This window comes from Enhydra lutris, unplaced genomic scaffold, assembly GCF_002288905.1.
Source record: "Enhydra lutris kenyoni isolate GAN:26980312 unplaced genomic scaffold, ASM228890v2 scaffoldscaffold69, whole genome shotgun sequence".
Taxonomy (NCBI): Eukaryota; Metazoa; Chordata; class Mammalia; order Carnivora; family Mustelidae; genus Enhydra; species Enhydra lutris.
Genome location: NW_019154153.1, coordinates 7,473,121 through 7,492,185, shown reverse-complemented (window position 1 = coordinate 7,492,185; position 19,065 = coordinate 7,473,121). Strand labels below are relative to the sequence as shown.

Genomic DNA, 19,065 nt, shown 5'->3' with positions numbered 1-19,065 from the left:
GTTCTCAGGGTCCCAGGGCCTGAGAGTCCTGGAGAGTCCTGGAGTCGGAGCTTAGGGTGTTTGGACTTTGGGGACCACAGGAGGGCAGTAGCGGTGTAGGGAGGATGGGCATCCTGCCGCCAGAACCCATGGAATACTGAAGGACCTGGATTTTATTTCTGTCACCCTGGCTTGGGGTCACAGACCGAGTCCGCTCAGCCTCAGACCCGGAAAGGTCCAGGTGCCGGCCTCCAACTGAACCTTTAATTGGCTTCCTCTCTGCCCCGCCCCGCCCCCTGACCTCTGCCCCTTCCGTCGGGCCGTCTGATTGGTTACCCCCGCGTCCCCCTGGCGCCTTATTGGCTCTTCTCCCTCGCCCTCCATCCCTGCTTCTGTAGCGGTCTCTGTCTCCCCGCAGAAGACGCAGCCATGAATCCGTTATTCGGCCCCAACCTCTTCCTCCTACAGCAGGAGCAGCAGGGCCTGGCCGGGCCGCTGGGGGACCCTCTGGGAGGCGATCACTTCGCCGGGGGAGGGGACGTGTCCCCAGCGCCGCTCGCCCCGCCCGGCCCGGCTGCCTACTCGCCGCCCGGCCCGGGCCCGGCGCCCCCCGCCGCCATGGCTCTCCGCAACGACCTGGGCTCCAACATCAACGTGCTCAAGACCCTGAACCTCCGGTTCCGCTGCTTCCTGGCCAAGGTGCACGAGCTGGAGCGCCGCAACCGGCTGCTGGAGAAGCAGCTGCAGCAGGCGCTGGAGGAGGGTAAGCAGGGCCGGCGGGGCCTGGCTCGCCGCGACCAGGCCGTGCAGACCGGCTTCGTCAGCCCCATCCGGCCCCTGGGGCTGCCCCTGAGCGCCCGGCCCGCCGCCGTCTGCACCCCTTCGGCGCGGGTGCTGGGGTCGCCCGCGCGCTCGCCAGCCGGCCCCCTCGTGCCCTCCGCGGCCTGCCACTCGTCGCCCTCCACCTCTACCTCCACCTCCTACTCCTCGTCTGCCCGCTTCATGCCCGGCACCATCTGGTCCTTCTCTCACGCCCGCCGGCTGGGGCCGGGACTGGAGCCCACGCTGGTGCAAGGGCCTGGCCTGTCGTGGGTGCATCCCGACGGGGTGGGAGTCCAGATCGACACCATCACCCCCGAGATCCGCGCGCTCTACAACGTCCTGGCTAAAGTGAAGCGCGAGCGGGACGAGTACAAGCGGAGGTAGGGGACCGGGAAGGTGGGGACGGGGCTCAGTGTCATGGCACACATGGGGCCGGGACCAGGTGTGGGGGTCCGGGAGAGGAGATAGGGAGGAGTAAGATGAGAGTAAAGTTCCTGCTGTGTTAGGAGGAGCTTGGAAGTAGACAGACAGCATTGGGTACAGGAAGTCCGGAATCCACAGGGAATGCAGAAGTCGCACTCGTGACCGGAAGAAGGATCCTCAGAGCCGAGTACTGTGGGGCTTACATATTTTTCTTGTGGCTTTTCTGTCTCATCTAGACTGCAGTGTTTGGATGACTGGGTTCACTGTGGGGTTGTGTGCCATGTGAAAGGGACTCGCGTCTACCTCTGGGTAGACATCTGGGGTACTACTTAGCCTCTCCAGGCTCAGCCCTCAGAGCAGTTTTGTGATAGATGCCGCATACGGATCAAAAGTAAGAGATCAGGATATAGCTTTCACTTGGGAGTCTAAGTGAAATTAGAAGGGGGTGGGGGGGCTGCATCTCCCAGTGGGTGATCCTGCTGCTGCTCTGGGTTTCCCAAGGTGATGCTGATGGAAACTGGGTGCCTACTCCAGTTCCACAGGAAGGGCTTTGGGACCTTGGAACATTGCTTGGAGTAAGTCAGAAAAAGAAAAGTAAAGAGATAAGGGGGAAGGGAATTCCCTAGGGAAAGGGGAAGGGACTGCTGGTCTTCGTAGGGCTTGTGGAAGCTGCGGGCGGGGGTGGGGGTGGGGCGGGAATCTGTGAAAGTGCAAGGAGCCAAAGGATGATGAAATGTAAGTGAAGCCAGCAGAGGAACCGAGTGCGCGGAAAAGTTGAGAATCTGGACACACCCTGTGAGTATAAGGCAGCTGGGGGGCAGGCCCAGTGCTGACCCAGGATGAGGATTTGGCTTTCTGCGGGGGACTGGCAGGGCAGCCAGGTCCCAGGAGAAGGGACGTGATGCTGGCACTGGCTGTATATCCTTAGAGGCCTGAGAACCCGGGCCATTAGGAAGAAGCACGAGCACAGCCAGCCCTCTGTCACGGATGCCTTGGTTGAGGAGGAAGATGATGGGTCTGGAGGAGGCTTTATTTTGGGAGCCATCAGGTTTAACCTCTTCATTGACTACTCTGACCCCTTGTGGGCAGGCATGGGAACTACCCAGGCAGCCATGTGTGGCAGATACTGGTGTGTCAGCTGGGGCTTGGCTGAAGGTTCCGGGAGCTTACCCCTGGGTCTGGGGGCAGCCTTCAGGCAGCTGTAACCAGCCAGAGTCTAGCAGATTGCAGATGAGCAGACTTTCTGACGCTGAGTCTTGTCTTCATGCTGGCTTCCTTCATTGTACGTAGCCCACATTATAAGTGCCTTTGGGAGTCTCAGTTCTAAAGTCATCATTCACATGGCCCCCAGAACCAACCTGCCCCAGTCCCTGCCCCAGTCCCTGTCCCTGCAGGAGTTAATTAACAACAGTCAGTGGCCGAACACGGACAGTTCTGGAATGCCTAACCATTGAAACAGCTGCTGTTCTCAGGTATTTGTTTTTCCTTAACTGAAAGGGTGTTTGTCCTTGGTCCAGCTGTCCAGGGCAGCAGAGAGTTATTCCTTGGGGACTGATGAGCTCATCGCTCTGCAGCACGCTGCTGTGCAGAGGGCCCCGCAGCTAGAGGTGTGTGGTACGTGACACTGGCGGTTCCTCGTTCTTCCACCCCAGATCCTGTGCCCTCGTTCTGTTCCCTTGAAAACACTGTAGTTCCTGTCTGTGGCCTGGAAGGCATGGGTATAGCCTGAGCCCTGAACTGGGAAGGAGCTGAGGCTTTCTGGGTTCTGTTCTCAGCTCCCCTGCTGTGCGCCACCTTGGGTGGACCTCTTCATCCTTCATCCTGGCCTCTGGTTTCCAGTGTGGGAATGGCCCCTGCTTCCTCACTTTGCTCGAGGGTACCGTTTATTTGAGAGGGAGGTCTTTAGTGAAGGTAGAACATATGGAAATTGCTCAAATTCTACCCCTGTCAAGGGAACCTTGGAAGTGAGACGAGATTGGAATGGAGGTCAGAAGGAACCTGTTTGTGGGAAAGTATGGCTGGAGAATACAATAGAGTTCTAGTAAGCTTCCAGGGGCGCCGGGCTGCCTCAGTCAGGAGAGCATGTGACTTTTGATCTCAGGGTTGTGAGTTCGAGTCCCACGTTGGGTGTAGAGATTACTAAAAATAAATAAATAAACCTTAAAGAATTCTAGTAAGCTTCCAGGCAATTTATTTTCAGTTTTTTTTTTTAAACTCTGTAATATTTTGTTCATCTCAATCCTCCCCTAACTTCCTTACTTAAACTTCTACTGGAATTTGCTGCTTTCTGCCCTTCCCGACGCATCTTGCCCAGGGTCACTGTCCCCTTGCCAGGCTTGCTTCCTCTTGGGGGCTTATGGATTCAGGGTATGATGGCACCGCGTCCCATGGCTTCAGGTTGTCAATGAAGAAACCACAGGCCCAGGAAAGATAAATATGTCTGAACTGTGAAACTATTTTACTTGATGCTTCTGGGACCCCTCACCGGCCCCGACCGTCAGAGGGAGAATACCAGAGCAAAAGGAGGAAGGATGTGGGGGTAGCAGGGAGGCGGGTGGGGAGCAGAGAGCCAAGAGGCCGGGAAGCTGGGCTGCATGGCAGGCTGGCCGGGTAGTGGCCGAACCGGCTGCCTCTCCCCTGCCCAGGCGGGAGAGGCAGTGGGTGACGTTGGGGAGTTATTATTAGGAACACTGCAGTGCAGAGCCCAGTGAGGAGCAGGAAGGCTTGGAGGGAAGAGGCTGTGGGCAGAGCCCAGGGGGGAGAAGAGGGCGAGGTTGGGGAGAGATGGAGGTGGGGCAGGGAGGATAGAGTCCCACGTCTGCAGAATCTGCTCTGTCAGGCTTTCATTTTCCTGCCGTCCTCTCTGTGGCTTCTGGCCACCTTTCTGATCCCGCAGTGTCTCTCATGGTACCGTGCCCTCCTTTCTGAGCCTGGAAGAAGTGGCAGGAGGTGATAGGCTGTCTGAGTGGGGTCTGAGAAGTTCTGCCAGCCCAGGCATCCTCGCAGAGTCTTGAGTTCTCCTGCAGCGTTCCGCTCCAGCACGGCCCTTCTGCCTCTGCTGCACCATGACCTGTGCACTGGCTTGCGGTGGACTCCCATCTAGTGGAAGCCCTGGCCCTGCATAGCAGGGGAGTAGTCAGGGGGTCCTCTTAGCTGCTTGTGCTCCTAGTTTCAGAATCCTGGAGCATAGGGGATGCCGCTGCTAGTTCCTACCCAGCGGATGAATAAGGCTCTTTTTCCTACTCTGATTGCCCTCGCCCTCGGTGTTTGGGTGCCTGGGACCCCGCAGGCTCCTGCTTTCCACTGCTTTCATGGTTCAGGGCCAGGCCCGTCTCCTCTCCAGGGCTCCTGTGCAGGGGCTCCGGGTTGGGGGGGGCAGTTTCTGGACCTTTGCCGGGGGACAGACTTTGAGTGTCTCCTACCAGGCTCTTGACCAGCCTTGTTGCTGTGGCGTGTGTCCTGCAGCTGCTTCTCCACAGTGAAATGGCACCACAAGCGGCAGGGCAGCGGGCTAGAGGAGCCCTGGGCTGGAGCGGGCAGGAGGCGGGAGACCGGATCTGGGCCCCCAAAGGTGGGGGGCTGGGCCGGCAGGCCTGGGGGTCTGGCGCAGGTGTGAGAGGGGAGGAGGCCAGCTGGGAAGCTGGCTGAGCCAGGGCCTGAGTGGGACAGGCGCTGTGGTTGCTCTTAAGTACAGCTCCTGGGGCGCGGCCCGGAGGTTCTGGGAAGACAGCTGGCGTGCCAGGAAGCGTGGAGCCACCCGACAGCTGCAGCTGGCCACCTGCGGGCCAGCCGGCTGGTCCTGCCCACGGCTCCTGTACACCAAGGGCAGCAGAGCTAGAGAGAGAGAGTCCTGAGTGGTGGGAGGGCGGGGGGGCTCAGGGAGCCGCAGGGGCGGGGCAGGGCAGGACCCCACACCTAGGCTCCCTCCCTGTCCCCCATGTCTGCCAGGTGGGAAGAGGAGTACACTGTGCGGGTACAGCTGCAGGAGCGAGTGAACGAGCTCCAGGAGGTGAGGGCTTGCCCCTGCCATCCCTGCCGTGTCGCCTCACCCTGTCACTGGCCCCCCGCCCAGTCCTCTCCAGGCCCTTCCGTGTCCTTACCTGCCCCCCGCATGGGCGGCATGGCTCGCTCATGGGGCTTTCTCCCCAACTGCAGGAAGCCCAGGAGGCTGACGCCTGCCAGGAGGAGCTGGCCATGAAGGTGGAGCAGCTGAAGGCTGAGCTCGTGGTCTTCAAGGGGCTCATGAGCAACGTGAGTGTGGCCCCCTCGCGCCTGGCACCAGCAGAGCAGGCCTTTCTGGTCTGGGCCTGTGGCTCTCCTGGCCACAGCCTTCACCCACCACGCCGCACTGCCCCCCCCCCCATACCTGTTCAAGAGGAAAGGCAGAAACCGAAGCTTCGGTGTCGGTGTCCTGTGCAGGAGGCAGTATGGCCTCCGTCATTCCTGGAGGCCCTAAGCTGTGGTTAAGGACCCAAATCCCCACTCTTGCCACCAGCCTGCAGGGGGGCTTTCTGCATTCCATCACTGCTCTGCTCTGTCCCCCTCCTCTGCGGAATGGGGTCATAAGGGCATATACCTTGCAGGGCAAGTCCAGAGATGAGAATGCATTTAGGGGCATGCTGGCCCTGACTTCGTGCTGAATAAGTGGTAGCCATTCTTCTTTGTGCACTACTTCCTCCACTCTTGGAGCTCCCAGTGGGCTCTCTCTCTGGGAGCACAAGTTCCGGGGGGAGCCCCTGCAGGTTCCGGGCCGTGCACTCCAGGGCTCCCCCTCCGACCAGGGGGCCCATGGCCTGAGCAGTGTGGGATTGCTGTGGGGAGGGCGTCCAGGAAGAGTGACTTCAGTGTGTGACCTGAAGGCTGAGGCTCTCACTGGGCCTTGTCTTACCGCGCCCCGCGTTCCCTGGGCAGAACCTGTCTGAGCTGGACACGAAGATCCAGGAAAAGGCCATGAAGGTAGATATGGACATCTGTCGCCGCATCGACATCACCGCCAAACTGTGCGACGTCGCTCAGCAGCGCAACTGCGAGGACATGATCAAGATGTTCCAGGTGAGGGGGCAGGGCTGCTCGCAGGCCCCCAGCCCCTGCCGCACCTGCCCGGTGCCTCAGCTCCTCACTGGAGGGGCACCGGCCCAGAGCCCCCTTGCCCCCGCCCCCCGGGTCAGCGCCGGCCCCTCCTTCTTGGGGGCCTTAACCTGGCACCGGGGCCCCTCAGTGGGACTAGGCTGGGGGGCAAGGAACAGCCTCTGAAGAGAAGGTTCGGAAGCCGTCTCTAATGCCGTCTCTCCCCTCCCCCTCTCTCTCCTCTGTCCGCCTCTTCTCCTCTCTTCCTTTCATCTTCTCTTGCTTTCTCCACAGAAGAAGCTGGTTAGTTTTGCTCTCATGCAAGCTTTTTAATGTCCCAGTCCCAGTTTCTAAGTCACCTAGGCCTTTGGCCTTCAGTTTTGACCCCCTGGGCTTTTGGGCCCAGATTTTTACTCCTGTCTCCGTTCTCCTTGCTCTTCCCCCTTTGCTTCATTTCTTTCTGCCCCTTCTCTGACTTTCCAGATCTGGATGTGTGATTCAGGCTTTCCTTTGTATACACCTCCTCCTTGCAGCGCAAAACTTTCCTTTCAGTTTGGTCATTTCATTAGAAAGGACTTTTTTTTCTTTTTTCTTTTTTTTAAGAAAATAAATCCTCTGTAGCCATTTTGCACGTCTGATGTGGTTGCCCTGGGCCATTTCTCTCCTGATCTTACTGCCCTATTTTCTCTGTTTCTCCTTTTTCTTCCTTCTCAGTCTGCAGCCCTGCCCCCATCTGTGTGTGTCTGCCTGTCTCTCGGTAACTCCGGTGTCTGTTCCTGTCGTTGTAACTGTGTCTTCTCTCTCTGTCCACCCTGCCCTCCCGCTGGTTCACGCTTCTCCCCCCCCCCCCCCACCGCCACCGGCGCCCACCTGCCCACCTGCCCTTCTCCTCACGCACCCGGCCTCGTCTCTGTAGTCTCTGCACTTGTCTCCCATTAAGGTCCCATCCATGGGGGGGGCGGAAGCGGGAGCGCAAGGCTGCCATCGAGGAGGACACCTCCCTGTCGGAGAGTGACGGGCCCCGCCAGCCCGATGGGGATGAGGAGGAGAGCACAGCCCTCAGCATCAACGAGGAGATGCAGCGCATGCTCAGCCAGCTGTGAGTCCCAAGTCCCACAGGCCCGTCCCTCAGCGGCACCCCTGCCCCGAGGCCGGAGGCACCCCCCGCCCCCGCCCTGCCCAACGCCCCAACAGCGGCCTGCTGCTGCCCGAAAATAAGCCCCTGCCCTCCTTGACGGCGGGCTCCCTGTCTCTAGGAGGGAGTATGATTTTGAGGACGACTGTGACAGCCTGACTTGGGAGGAGACTGAGGAGACCCTGCTGCTTTGGGAGGATTTCTCAGGTTATGCCATGGCAGCCGCAGAGGCACAGGGAGAGGTAACGGCCCCTCCCAGCCTCAGGGCCCCTGCCAGTCCTGCCCAGACCCCCGGCTGGCCGCCTGTCCCCTCCCTCCCCTCTGCTCCCTGCACTCCTTGCTGCTTCCCCTCTGTGGCCTTCATCCTCTGCCTGCTTCTCCCCTTGTCCTTTTTCCTTTCTCTGGGCTGTCTCCAGCTTCCTTTAACAGGACTCTCTCTCTTCCCCACCTTGGCCCTGTGCGATGCCCCCATCCCACCCTCCCCACTGGCCTCCCCGCCCTTGCTTTCCTTTTTGCTCCAGCAGCAGGAGGACAGTTTGGAGAAGGTGATTAAAGATACCGAGTCCCTGTTCAAAACCCGGGAGAAGGAGTATCAGGAAACCATTGACCAGATAGAGGTAAGGCTGGGTGTCTGAAGCCGCGACCGGGGGTTAGGGGGACCCCAGACACTTTCTCTTGTGGGGGTGGGGCCTTAAGACCTCGCTCTGCGTGGGGGGGCGGCAGGCAGCTGTGGGCTCCGGTCTCCGCCCTGTCACTTGCAACTGCTCACGGGCTACTTGCAACCTCTGAGCCTGTTTCTTCATTTGTTGGGTGGGCTCTCCATCCTACCTGCTCACAGGCTTGTCTGAAGATCGGAGGAAGTGAGGCCCACGCGGAGCTGAGGGCAGGGGCTGTCAGCCTGGGAGGCTTCCTGCCCGGCGCGGTAGTGCTTATTAGTTCTACTGTTGGGGCATAGCAGAGGCCACTGAGTGGACTCAAACTCTGCTCTTTCTTCAGCTCAGCCCTTCAGCTGACGGAGGAACCTCTGTCCTCCTCTGTCCTCCTCCTTGGGAAGGTTCCTCCAGGCTAGGGAAGGGAAGCTAGGGCTCTAAGCTGGAGCTAGGTCTGCAGGCCCGAGGGCGGCTTTGTGGCAGCTGCAGGGCCGGGGGTGGGGGGGTGGGCAGGACGTTGTTCTCAGCGGCCTGCCGCTCCTGGAGAGGGCCCTTCCTGGAGCCCTGAGCGCCCCTGGCGTGGGGAAGAGGCCCCTGGGCTTCTGGAACTCTTGGCCTCTCTTTAAGCACCTGTGGCCTATTTGTGCCCTTGCTGCTCTCACACTGCCAGCATTTTGAGAAGCGACCGACAGGTGGTTTTCTACGTGCGTGTTCTCCCAACACACATCACTCGGTCCTGCTCCTTGAAGCTGAACCTGCTTTTGTTTCTTGCACGGGCAGACGGGCTGAGTTTTAAAGGCCAGCGGCCAGGTGTCTGCTCCCCACGGAGGAGGGGGAGGGGAGAGCCACTTTCTGTCCACTCAGGACACCCATCCGGCAGGCTCCCTCTTGTCTTGCAGGAAGATGGCTTTAGGAGAGGTGTTGAGAACTAACAGGGGACTTTGGGTATGCTGCTGGCCCTGGTGACTCATCCTGATAATTATCAGTGGTAAAGCCAGGGCCCAGGTGGGAGGTGGGAGGGAATTCCTGCCATCCTGCCTCCTTCCAGTCCCTCAAGCCGCAGCCCTGCCCTGCCCTCCAGTCTCACAGCAAGGCTGGGGTTTTGGTGGAGGCTCTTGGGTGCCTCCTGGCTTGTGGTGGCTCCCTTCCCTCAAGTGTGAAGGGGACCCGTACACATGTGTAGAGGCAACTGGTGGCGGTCCTAGCCTTGTCTTTGGGTAGAATATACTTGCTTCATTTCTGTCTTTCTTGTCCTCGCCGGTGACGGGCTCTGGCAGCTGGCCCCTTCCCCTCCCGCTCTCCTTAGCTGGAGAAGCTGGGGTGGTGGCAGTGGCCAGCCCTCACAAGAGCGGGTGAGTGACCTCTATTGTCTTCCTGACGGAGCAGTCGCATGACCCGCCCTCACGGCCTGGCTCTGGAACCCTGGCTGTTGTGTGAGCTGTGCCCTCCAGGGCTCCTGCCCCACCCGGGCCACCATCTCTTCTGTCGGGCCCTGTGACCCCTTTACTTCTTTCTCTGAGTTCCCATCCTCTCCCTGTCCAGTTGGGATTAGTTCTGGGTGGTTTCCTCTTTCCACTTCGGATTATTCACGGGGAGTTTCCTACCCTTTATCTACCCTTTATCGACTGCTCTGGGGCAGTCAAGCAGATCACCGCCCAGCAGTTTTAGCCCAGCAGTTTTATTTGGCCTCTCTGTTTGGCCCCCGTCCTTTGTACCCAAAACAAAGAGAGGCCAAGATTGTCTCTGGCCCAGATCTTTCCCGCCTTCGCCCTTCCTCTCAGCCCTACCTTTGCCAGGGAGACCGTTTTTTCCTTGATCTCTGAGCCCACATTTTCACCATGGAACCTTTCTTGAATCGGGGTACATCTAACCAGTGGGGTGCTGGGTGTGGCCACAGTCTTTCTGTGAAATGCTGCGAATGGCTCACAGGAGAGACGAGAGCCCAGAGAGCCCTCTGGGGAGGATCGACCCTCTTTGAGCCACTCAGGTCTCCTCCTTTGTGCCACAAGGCTTGTCATGAAGTTCTCTAAGTCACCCAGTGTGGTGCTGGGCCAGTGCAGGCAGAGATGAATAAGCCATGGCTGGCCTTCCAGAAGCACCCGAATGAATGAGGGAGACAGACGGGGTGCAGTGGTGCACAGGGCCACGCAGGAAGCCCAGGGAGGGAGCCAGGCTGCATGGACAGCCACCCCGGGCTCTCTGTCCTGCCGCACTTTGGTTCCTCCTGTCAGGGAGGATCAGTTGCAAGAAGGCAGGCCCGTGGCAGAGACCTCTGCCTTCCTCTGCAGGCAAAGATGCCCAGGAAAGCTAGATGTAATCACAGTACAGTGGGTCCCCTCTGGCTGGGCAGACTGATTTTTAAATCTGAGGCCTTGCCCACGGGCGCCTGGGGCCCCCTCACCTCCCCCCGCAGTGTTCTTGGCATGTTTGCCTCCTGGGGGTGCAGGCCGGGGCCCTGCTGACTTGCAGGGCCCTTCCCCTCCCCCGCCACAGCTGGAGCTGGCCACGGCCAAGAATGACATGAACCGGCACTTGCATGAGTACATGGAGATGTGCAGCATGAAGCGGGGGCTGGATGTGCAGATGGAGACCTGCCGCCGGCTCATCACGCAGTCGGGAGACCGGTGAGGACCGGCCCTGGAGGTGGGGGCCCGGGCCCCCATGTCTTCCACCAGGGGCGCCTGTGCAGGGAGGGAATGCGGTGGGTTGGCCCTGAACAGCCTGAGGGTCAGTCCCATCTGGACGTGGGGCTCTTGGGCGGGGGCACCCTGCGTGTCCAGCCCGGCCCCCTGGCCTTCTGTCCCTCAGCAGTGGGGCGATGGGTGTGCATCCGTTCATGGCTGGATGGCCCAAATCTCCTAGTACCACCAGCCTCCGGGGTTCCCTGGTCAGAAGCAGCTCAGAACTGCCGAGGAACGGAACAGGTGTGGTGGCAGATTTGTATCTAAAGTCGGGGCCATAGTTTGTGCATTTGGCCCTGTGTACGTTCTGCCTCTACAAAGAAGTAAATTTTAAAAAGTCCCCAAAATACTATAGATGGACATAAAGCTGGGGCAAGCTTTATGCAGTTGGCCTGTGCAGTTGGGCTCAGGCAACATCTCTCATACTGTGATCTGAGATCTTTTTTTTTAGATGTTACTTATTTGAGAGAGAGAGAGAAAGCGTGAGTTGGGGGAGGGCCAGCAGGAGAGGGAGAAGCAGACTCCCAGCACCCAGGGATCCTAACCTGAGCCAAGGTCAGATGCTTAAGTGACTGAGCCACCTAGGTGTGCCCCTGTGATCTGAGATATTTCTGAACTCTGAGCCTCCCAGAGTCCCCAAGATAAAGACAGGTGGAAGAGCTTCCCTCACCCTGCCTCTACCCTCACATGCGTGGCCCACCTGTCCTCATCAGAGATGGTGTTCACCAGCCTGCCCAAGAATAAGGCCACGGGAGAGAGGAATGCTAGCCAGCCTCATCAGGATTCCTGCCTGCCCCAAGGTGACAGCTGGTGTTTTTTTCTAGAAAGTCTCCTGCTTTCACTGCGGTCCCGCTTAGCGACCCGCCACCGCCAAGCGAGGCTGAGGACTCTGATCGTGATGTCTCATCTGATAGCTCCATGAGATAGGGACCTACCTCCAGCTCAGAGCCCTGGGGCCCCACCCTGCTGGGAACTCACCGAGGGGAGGGGTGGGGGTTTCACAGAGGGGAATATTATCCGTCCCACTGCACCAAGCCTCGCCCCTGGGGACTGGGGCACTCCTCCCTTGGGCTTCCTGCCTTTGACCTTGGCCTCCAGGGTTCTAAGGTGTCTGGAGCGAGGCTTAGCTGAGGCTTAGCTGGCCCGTCCCAGGCGACTCCCAACACAGCAGGGGCTCTCCTGCCTTCATGTGTGGGTGTCTGCTACTTTCTCATCTCTAAAATGCTGCCAGTGATTGTGGCCCCTTACTTTCTCTGAGTAAGGAACGTATTGTCAGATCTTCCTTCCAGTTCTGTGGCCTCAAGCCCGTTTACGGTCTGATTCTGTACTGGTGCTAACTGGCCCAGGCACTGGTATGAAGTGGATGAGGCTGGCTGTTGCATGGCTTGTGGAACCCAGGCTGTGTGTGGGAGAGGGTCTCCCCTCCGCCCCGCAGGTGGAAGGACAGAATGGGCAGGGTGCTCCCTCCTCCCTCCACCCTCCAAGTGCTCAGGGACGTTTGCCTGTGGATGGCAGTGCCCTGGCTGCGACCCTTTCCCCAGGACAGTGCCTGCCTTCAGGGGTCTCAGTGCCCCCGCCCTGGGCTGGGTGGCTTCTGGAGCTGACTGGTGCAGCATCGTGGTGGGAGACAGAAGCCCTTGCTCGTTTCCCAGTCAGCACCGAGTGGCAGAATGGTGAAGCTACATGTGCGTGTGTGTGTGAGCACTTGGGTGTGCACTCAGGGTCTCCGTCTCTTCGAGTATCAGCTGGCTGCCTCCCTGTCGGTCACACAGAGAGCAACAGGCTGAGAAGATGTCCCAGACTTGGAAAAGCTTGGGAGAAACTAGGGACACGCAAATGAGTTGTCAGCCTGACTGCCTGAGTGGACATTGGAATGGAATCTTTAATAATAATCAAACTGGAGAGTATTTATTGAACACTTCTGTGTCCCTGTTTTAAGCACTTTCTGGTGGTAGGTACACAATCCCTTCTGGGAGCTGCACCCTGCTTTTCCTCCCCTCACACAAGCAGGTGAACGGAAAGGCCCGGGAGGTTGTATGTAAATGGAGTCTCACATGGCAGAACCCGGACCTCTGCCCACGTGGCTGGTGGTAGCCTGTGCTTCTGCCCCGGAGCCTCCCCTGCAGGACAGCACCAATCCCCTTCACACCCCCTCTTGAGTCCTAGAGGTGGAGGTTAACCTCATTTTCCTGATCATTGACTACACAGTGCTTACACAGCTGACCGAACAGAATCCTAGAAGACATGGAGGGGCTGGGCACTGGCCTATCATTTTACAGATGGGAATAACTAGAGCACATTAAAGCAAGTAACTTAGTCCAGACCTCATAGCTGGGAGGCAGAGTGGAGTTTGCCCCCTGGCACTCAGCTGTCCTCCACGTTACTAGGGCTCTGCCCCAGAGTGGCCTGGTAACCGTCAAGGCCACGAGACTTGCTAGCCCAATTCCAAAGCCCTGACTTCCTGTGCCAAGGTTACCCTTCAGTTGGCTGTAAAGAGAACAGCTTTCAGAGGCACCAGATCATCTGGTGACAAAACAACTTGTCCTCTAAAGGGATCACATCCCAGTCATGTAGCACCTATGGGCCTTGGAGGGATACTGAGCCAAAGCCAAGACCAATGGCCCGTAGAAGTGAATGCAGTGCTTGTACCTTTGGGAGGGATGCTCCTGTTAGGCCTAAGACCTCCGGCAGAGTTCAAGCCTGGTTGGAGGGTCTGGGCCTTCCCTGGGTACTGTCAGCAAGATTGAGTTCTTTTGGCACTCAGCCTAGCTCCCTTTATCCCAGACACTGGAAAAAGCTAAAACACCCAAGGAGTTGGCTGGATACAGTATACTTTATTGATGGTACATGATAAGGTAGGGCTCCCCAAGCCCCTCCCCTTCTTTAGGGGGTCTGGGATGGAAATAGTGGAGGTTGGGAGATTCTCAGTGTTTTGGGGGGGTAAGTTAGGGCAGGGATTCCCCAGCAGCTGAGGGCCTCTCTCTTCCTCTTGCTCTGGCTGGGGCTGGTGGTTCAGGGGGCTCTTACTCCTTGGAGGCCATGTGGACCATAAGGTCTACCACCCGGTTGCTGTAGCCAAATTCATTGTCATACCTGGAAGATCAAGGAGTGAAAGGGTATTTCCCCACACTGGGCACCAGAGGGCCCCACACTCTAGTCACTTTCCTAGGTGTTGCTCCAAACCAACCCCCCCCACCCCCACATACCAGGATATGAGCTTGACAAAGTGGTCATTGAGAGCAATGCCAGCCCCAGCATCGAAGGTAGAGGAGTGGGTGTCACTGTTGAAGTCGCAGGAGACAACCTGGTCCTCAGTGTACCCCAGGATGCCCTTAAGAGGGCCCTCTGATGCCTGCTTCACCACCTTCTTGATGTCATCATATTTGGCCTAACAAGGTAAAAATGAGATGGTTATCCAAGTTCCAATCTTGCTATTCTCCTCCCCCCCCCCACCCCCAATCCCTAGCCTACCACCTCTTCCAACCCACACTTACAGCTTTCTCCAGGCGGCAGGTCAGATCCACAACAGACACGTTGGGGGTGGGGACACGGAAGGCCATGCCAGTGAGCTTCCTACAGACAAGGGGAAACCGGTTCAGCACTATTCCTCTGCCTCCCCCCTCCCCCGCAACCAAGTCCCTAGGGTAGAAAAGCAGCAAGGCGCCTTACCCATTCAGCTCAGGGATGACCTTGCCTACAGCCTTGGCCGCACCAGTGGAAGCTGGGATGATGTTCTGGGCAGCCCCTCGGCCGTCACGCCACAGCTTCCCAGAGGGGCCGTCCACAGTCTTCTGGGTGGCAGTGATGGCATGGACGGTGGTCTGGGAACGGGGGGGAAAGAGTGAGGGCCTACACAGTACTCATATCACCCACCCTTAGGAAGAAATTAAGGGACAGAGTCACCTGACCTTGAAACCCCTGTAGCTCCCCCATCCCAGGACCATGTTCTAAGCAGAATTATGCAGTCCAGGATGAGAAGTCAATGGGTGTGGGGCACTTTTCCCATCATTCATACCATGAGTCCCTCCACAATGCCGAAGTTGTCATGGATGACCTTGGCCAGAGGAGCCAAGCAGTTGGTGGTACAGGAGGCATTGCTGAAAAGAGGGAGGCAGGTAAAGGCCAAGCAGATCCATCCCGTGATACACGGTATTATCGGACCACTTCTCCACTCTTCTTCCCACCGTCATACTCACCTGACAATCTTGAGGGAGTTGTCATACTTCTCATGGTTCACACCCATCACGAACATGGGGGCGTCAGCAGAAGGAGCAGAGATGATGACCCTCTTGGCCCCGCCCTTCAAGTGAGCCTGCAGTGAAGAAGTCCTTGTAATCCAGGCCCTCCTTTCCTGGTCTAAGCCCACAGTCCCCATTCTTCCCACTACACCTACACCAGAGCCCAGGGTCAACGCCCTCCCACCTTTACTCTCCTTGGCACTCACCCCAGCCTTCTCCATGGTGGTGAAGACCCCAGTGGACTCCACAACATACTCAGCACCAGCATCGCCCCATTTGATGTTGGCGGGATCTCGCCTATAAGTAAGACGACACCAAATGTAGGGACGTGAGGTACCATGTATCCAAGGTGGTCACCCCATCCTAGTACCTCCCTCAGAGCCAGTTTCCTGTTTCTCCTCCACACTTACTCCTGGAAGATGGAGATGGACTTCCCATTGATGACAAGCTTCCCATTCTCAGCCTTGACTGTGCCGTGGAATTTACCGTGGGTAGAATCATACTGGAACATGTAGACCTGGAAGGAAGGGGGAGGGGGCAGTGAGGGGCTGTCCTTCAGTGGGGCTCTACTCCCTAGCGCGGCTGCAGGGGCAGCACTCACCATGTAGTTGAGATCAATGAAAGGGTCATTGATGGCGACAATATCCACTTTACCAGAGTTAAAAGCAGCCCTGGTGACCAGGCGCCCAATACGGCCAAATCTGAGAAAGACAAGGGGCGAGAAGAAATGAGTGGGGCAGAAGAGAAAAGCCTCCTGGGCATGGAAACAGTCTGAGGCCAACTCATCCCCTTCCAGGGGTGAGAAAATGGCACTTCCCTGCCGCTATTAGTCCCAAGAAATCTAGTTTTATCCTGCACAATCCTGCCAGGACAGCATGGCAAGTAAGTGAAGCCTTCCCAAGAGGTGATTAGGTTCAAACACTTGCCCAACTCCCCATTGTCTACCAGTCCCACCAGGAGAAACAGAAGCTCAGGGCATGATCTGGCCACTCCCACAGCCTGGGCATGTGGCACTTATCACCCCCACTATCTGTGCCCTGACAAGGCTTGCACTGGTCTGGCCCAGCTTCAGGAAACACCCTCTGCGTAGCAAAGACGTGTACACTTAGCATCACCAAGCTCAAAGGGCAAGAGTAAAGGTCAGAAATTAACTGGACAAGGAAAGCCCATCCCTTCCTCCAAAAAGGAAAGAGGAGGGGAAAAAGGGTACTTCCCAACCCCCTAATCTCAGGAGTCTAGTTTGCTAACCTGTCTGTGCAAGCCCTCTTCTAAAAACTAGGAGCAGAAGCAACAGATGTCTGTGTGGTGGTGGTGGGCGGTGAGAATAAGAGTAGAAGCCCAGGCCCCCAACTGCAGAAAGGTCAGGCAGCTATATTTAACCGTAGATTAGAGTGGAGTGGGGATCTGATTTCTGGAAGACTGAATAGGGAGAAGGGCAAGATTCCCAAGGCTCACCGACACTTAATCCTCCCAGTGACCTTTATAGCCTTGGCCTTTTAGGGCTGGGTCAGCTCTAGGCATGGAAGGAGGAAAAGAGCTTCGAAGAGAGCCAGTGAGATGTAAGGGGCTGCCGCCACAGGAGCCATTTTGTGGTGGAAAATTTCTATCTACCCATGACTCAGCTCCCCCGACATGGCACTAAGCTGCAGCTACCACACCTCTCCCGAGAAAGAAAAAAAAAAAAATAACAAGACAGGACTCCCCTGAACCCACGTTTCTGATTCATCAGAGGATCATCTAGGAAGAGCATCCCCGAGGGAAATTTGGTTGGCAGCTTAAGGGATGTGATCAGGTTCTGAAGTCAGGCTCTTTTGAGAGCGAGGCTGCGGGAAGCCTTGCCTCACCTGGCCTACGGGATAGAGGCGACTCCACCCCAGCGTGGCAGGCCTCGGAGGTTTAGTCATAGGCGAGGAAGGAGAACAGTGAGGAGCTACGGAAGGTTTCCTAACGGTGGTTCCTTCACTTCCTTCCCGGTTGCAACATGGCGGCAAGGTTACCGCAAACGAGCCCTCCCGGCGGGCTGCGCACCCAGCTGAGCGAGCCCCGGGCCGCGCGGGCGAGGTGGGGGTGGGGAGGGAAGAGGCTGGTGGGGGAGGGGCGCCTCCCCGGCACGTGACCCCGCACGGCGCGAAAGCAAAGAAAGAAACCCGGGCCGGGGGATTAGGGGATGGCTCTTAAGCCGGGATAGCGGCGGGCCGCTCGAACCCGCAGGGGCGGCATTGCAGGAGGCACCAAAGCCGGAGATGGGGTGGGGGCCACAAGGCCCTCTGGGGCGTGAGCCTCCGCCAGGTCAGAGCGCCGACCTTGAGTTCTCCTTGGGGGGGGGGGTAGGACCACCGCACCCACGTCCTCCACCCGCTCGCCCGGGGCCGCACCCTGCCCCATCCCCGAACTCACCCGTTCACTCCGACCTTCACCATCGTGTCTCGGGCACGCGGCTGCGGGGAGAGGAAGGCGAGCATTAGAGAGCCGGGGGGCGGGCGGGGGCTGCAGTCCGGCCGCTGCCCTCCCCCCCCCCCCCCCCGGCCTCCATTCCCACCCCGCGCCTGGGCACGTCCTTCCTCCCGCCCGCCCCTGCAATGCGGAGGTCCGGCCGGGCACGCCCGACCAGCGGCCGCGCAGCCCCTCCGGGTCCCCTCCGGGTCCGCGAGCGCCCCTGGCCCCCTTCGGAGCCGTGTCCCGGCCTCTCGGGGTCCCTCTCTGTCTGGCTTTGCCGAGCTTTACCTGGCACTGCACCTGAAGATGCGGCTGTCTGTCGAACGGGAAAGAGCAGAGAGCATCAGAGGAGGCTGCAGCCCAAATTTATAGCGCCTGGGCGGGGCGTGGGGCGCGGGCCCCGCCTCTCGCCGGCTTGCCCAGTCGGGGCCCAAGGGCGCGGAGGCCTGAGCTACGTGCGCCCGTAAAGCCGCGAGTAGCCGGGCCCAAAATTTTTGGACCCGCCTGCTTCTTCCAGTGTGCACGCACCATGCGTGTGGGCTAGGGGCGGAGTGGGGGAGGGGACAGAGACCAGCTCAGTGGAGGAAGTGATTGCCAATGGCACTCGTGGGCATGCAGGAGACTGTGGACCCCAGGATCGGGCTCCTGGTGACAACGGAAGCCCTCCGGGAGCCAGAGCCGTTATAGTTGCTTCACAGATGAAACGGGAGGGCTTTGGGAGCTGGTGGGATGGGGAATTGGAGCCGGAGCCGGGACCCCTCGCGGTTGTGCGCGGCCACCCCCCTCCCCTTTCTTTCGGAGGCTGAGGCGGGAAGGCTGAGGAACTTCTCCAGGCTCTTCGGTAGTGGCGGGGGAACCGCAGAGGAAAAGGCCCGGGAGGGGTCAGCCCGCCTACTGCCGGGCTCTGCCCTGCCCCTACTTCCCCCTCCTCGGGCCCTGGCTCCCGGCCTCCTCCGGCGGGGGGCCTGGACTGACGCTGGGCGGTGGGGTCCTGGAGAAGAACTAGGGCTCGGGAGGTGGCTGAGGAGTGGGGGCGGTTTCTGCGCTGAAGGTCACGCTGTCCTGCAAGCTCGGGCAGCCGGAAGAGCTGATAATTGGGGCGGACAAACCAGGCCCTGTGTGCACCAGCTGCTCTCCCCGAGGCGGGGCTGGGCCGCAGGGGGAGGACGCGAGGCCAGAGGCCTCGCACAAAGTCGCTCCTGGGAGACCTGAGTGCTGTGCCGCCGGAGCCAGGAGATAGTGCCCCTTTCACCGCTACCAGCCCAGGCCCGAGAGCGGGACGTGAGGGCGGAAGTCCCTCCCCATCCTGGGACGTGCCGGCCAGCCCCAGAGCCAGGGAAGCCCCTACCCTGCCCGCGTCCCGGGATGTGGGGGAAGGGTGAGGAGTCCAGAAGAGGGAGAAATTTGGGACGTCTTAGGCACGTGGTGGGAACCGGCTCTCAGCCCCACGCGAGGTCGAGGGAGGGATCCATTCTCCTTCCACAGTCTGGGGCCCCAGCTGCGCCGGGTTTGCCAGCTTTGGATGGAAGAAAGGCTGCGTTCAAAACGCTTGAGGGTTTAGAGGGGGTTGGGGTGGAAGGGACAAGGCCCATCAGCAGGTGCTGGGGGCTGGGGATCCAGGGGCCTCTTTGCTG

General features: G+C 59.0%; 2 protein-coding genes across 3 annotated transcripts; one reads left to right on the top strand and one right to left on the bottom strand.

The window, feature by feature from the left end:
• The first annotated feature begins 402 nt into the window (after positions 1-402).
• Positions 403-12,673, top strand: LOC111159735 (intermediate filament family orphan 1). Its single transcript, XM_022522309.1, is given in 11 exon segments — positions 403-1,181; positions 5,173-5,233; positions 5,380-5,475; positions 6,136-6,276; positions 6,586-6,594; positions 7,232-7,243; positions 7,245-7,390; positions 7,548-7,668; positions 7,948-8,043; positions 10,570-10,700; positions 11,582-12,673. Coding segments are annotated over 11 exon segments (1,689 nt in total). The 5' UTR covers positions 403-408; the 3' UTR covers positions 11,685-12,673.
• An 898-nt stretch (positions 12,674-13,571) lies between these two features.
• On the bottom strand, positions 13,572-17,793 carry LOC111159713 (glyceraldehyde-3-phosphate dehydrogenase). 2 transcript variants are annotated; one of them, XM_022522271.1, is made up of 11 exons: positions 17,720-17,793; positions 17,393-17,433; positions 15,597-15,696; positions 15,406-15,512; positions 15,202-15,292; positions 14,954-15,069; positions 14,773-14,854; positions 14,427-14,578; positions 14,252-14,330; positions 13,964-14,145; positions 13,572-13,850 (listed from the first exon to the last, which is right to left on the bottom strand). In XM_022522271.1, exons 2-11 carry the CDS (start codon positions 17,413-17,415, stop codon positions 13,781-13,783), a joined length of 1,002 nt encoding a protein of 333 aa, XP_022377979.1. In that variant the 5' UTR covers positions 17,416-17,433; positions 17,720-17,793; the 3' UTR covers positions 13,572-13,780. The 2 variants fall into 2 exon arrangements, with proteins under 2 accessions (XP_022377979.1, XP_022377978.1); XM_022522270.1 differs by having other exon boundaries at positions 15,406-15,696.
• Between the last annotated feature and the right edge of the window lie 1,272 nt (positions 17,794-19,065).

Excerpts from the sequence above, each read along its gene's own strand:
- LOC111159713 (XM_022522270.1), bottom strand. The coding sequence starts at position 17,415 with ATGGTGAAGGTCGGAGTGAACGG. Across the intron at positions 15,697-17,392 it reads GTGAAGGTCGGAGTGAACGG|ATTTGGCCGTATTGGGCGCC; the intron begins GTGAGTTCGGGG and ends TGTCTTTCTCAG. Across the intron at positions 14,579-14,772 it reads GCATTGTGGAGGGACTCATG|ACCACCGTCCATGCCATCAC; the intron begins GTATGAATGATG and ends CCCCGTTCCCAG.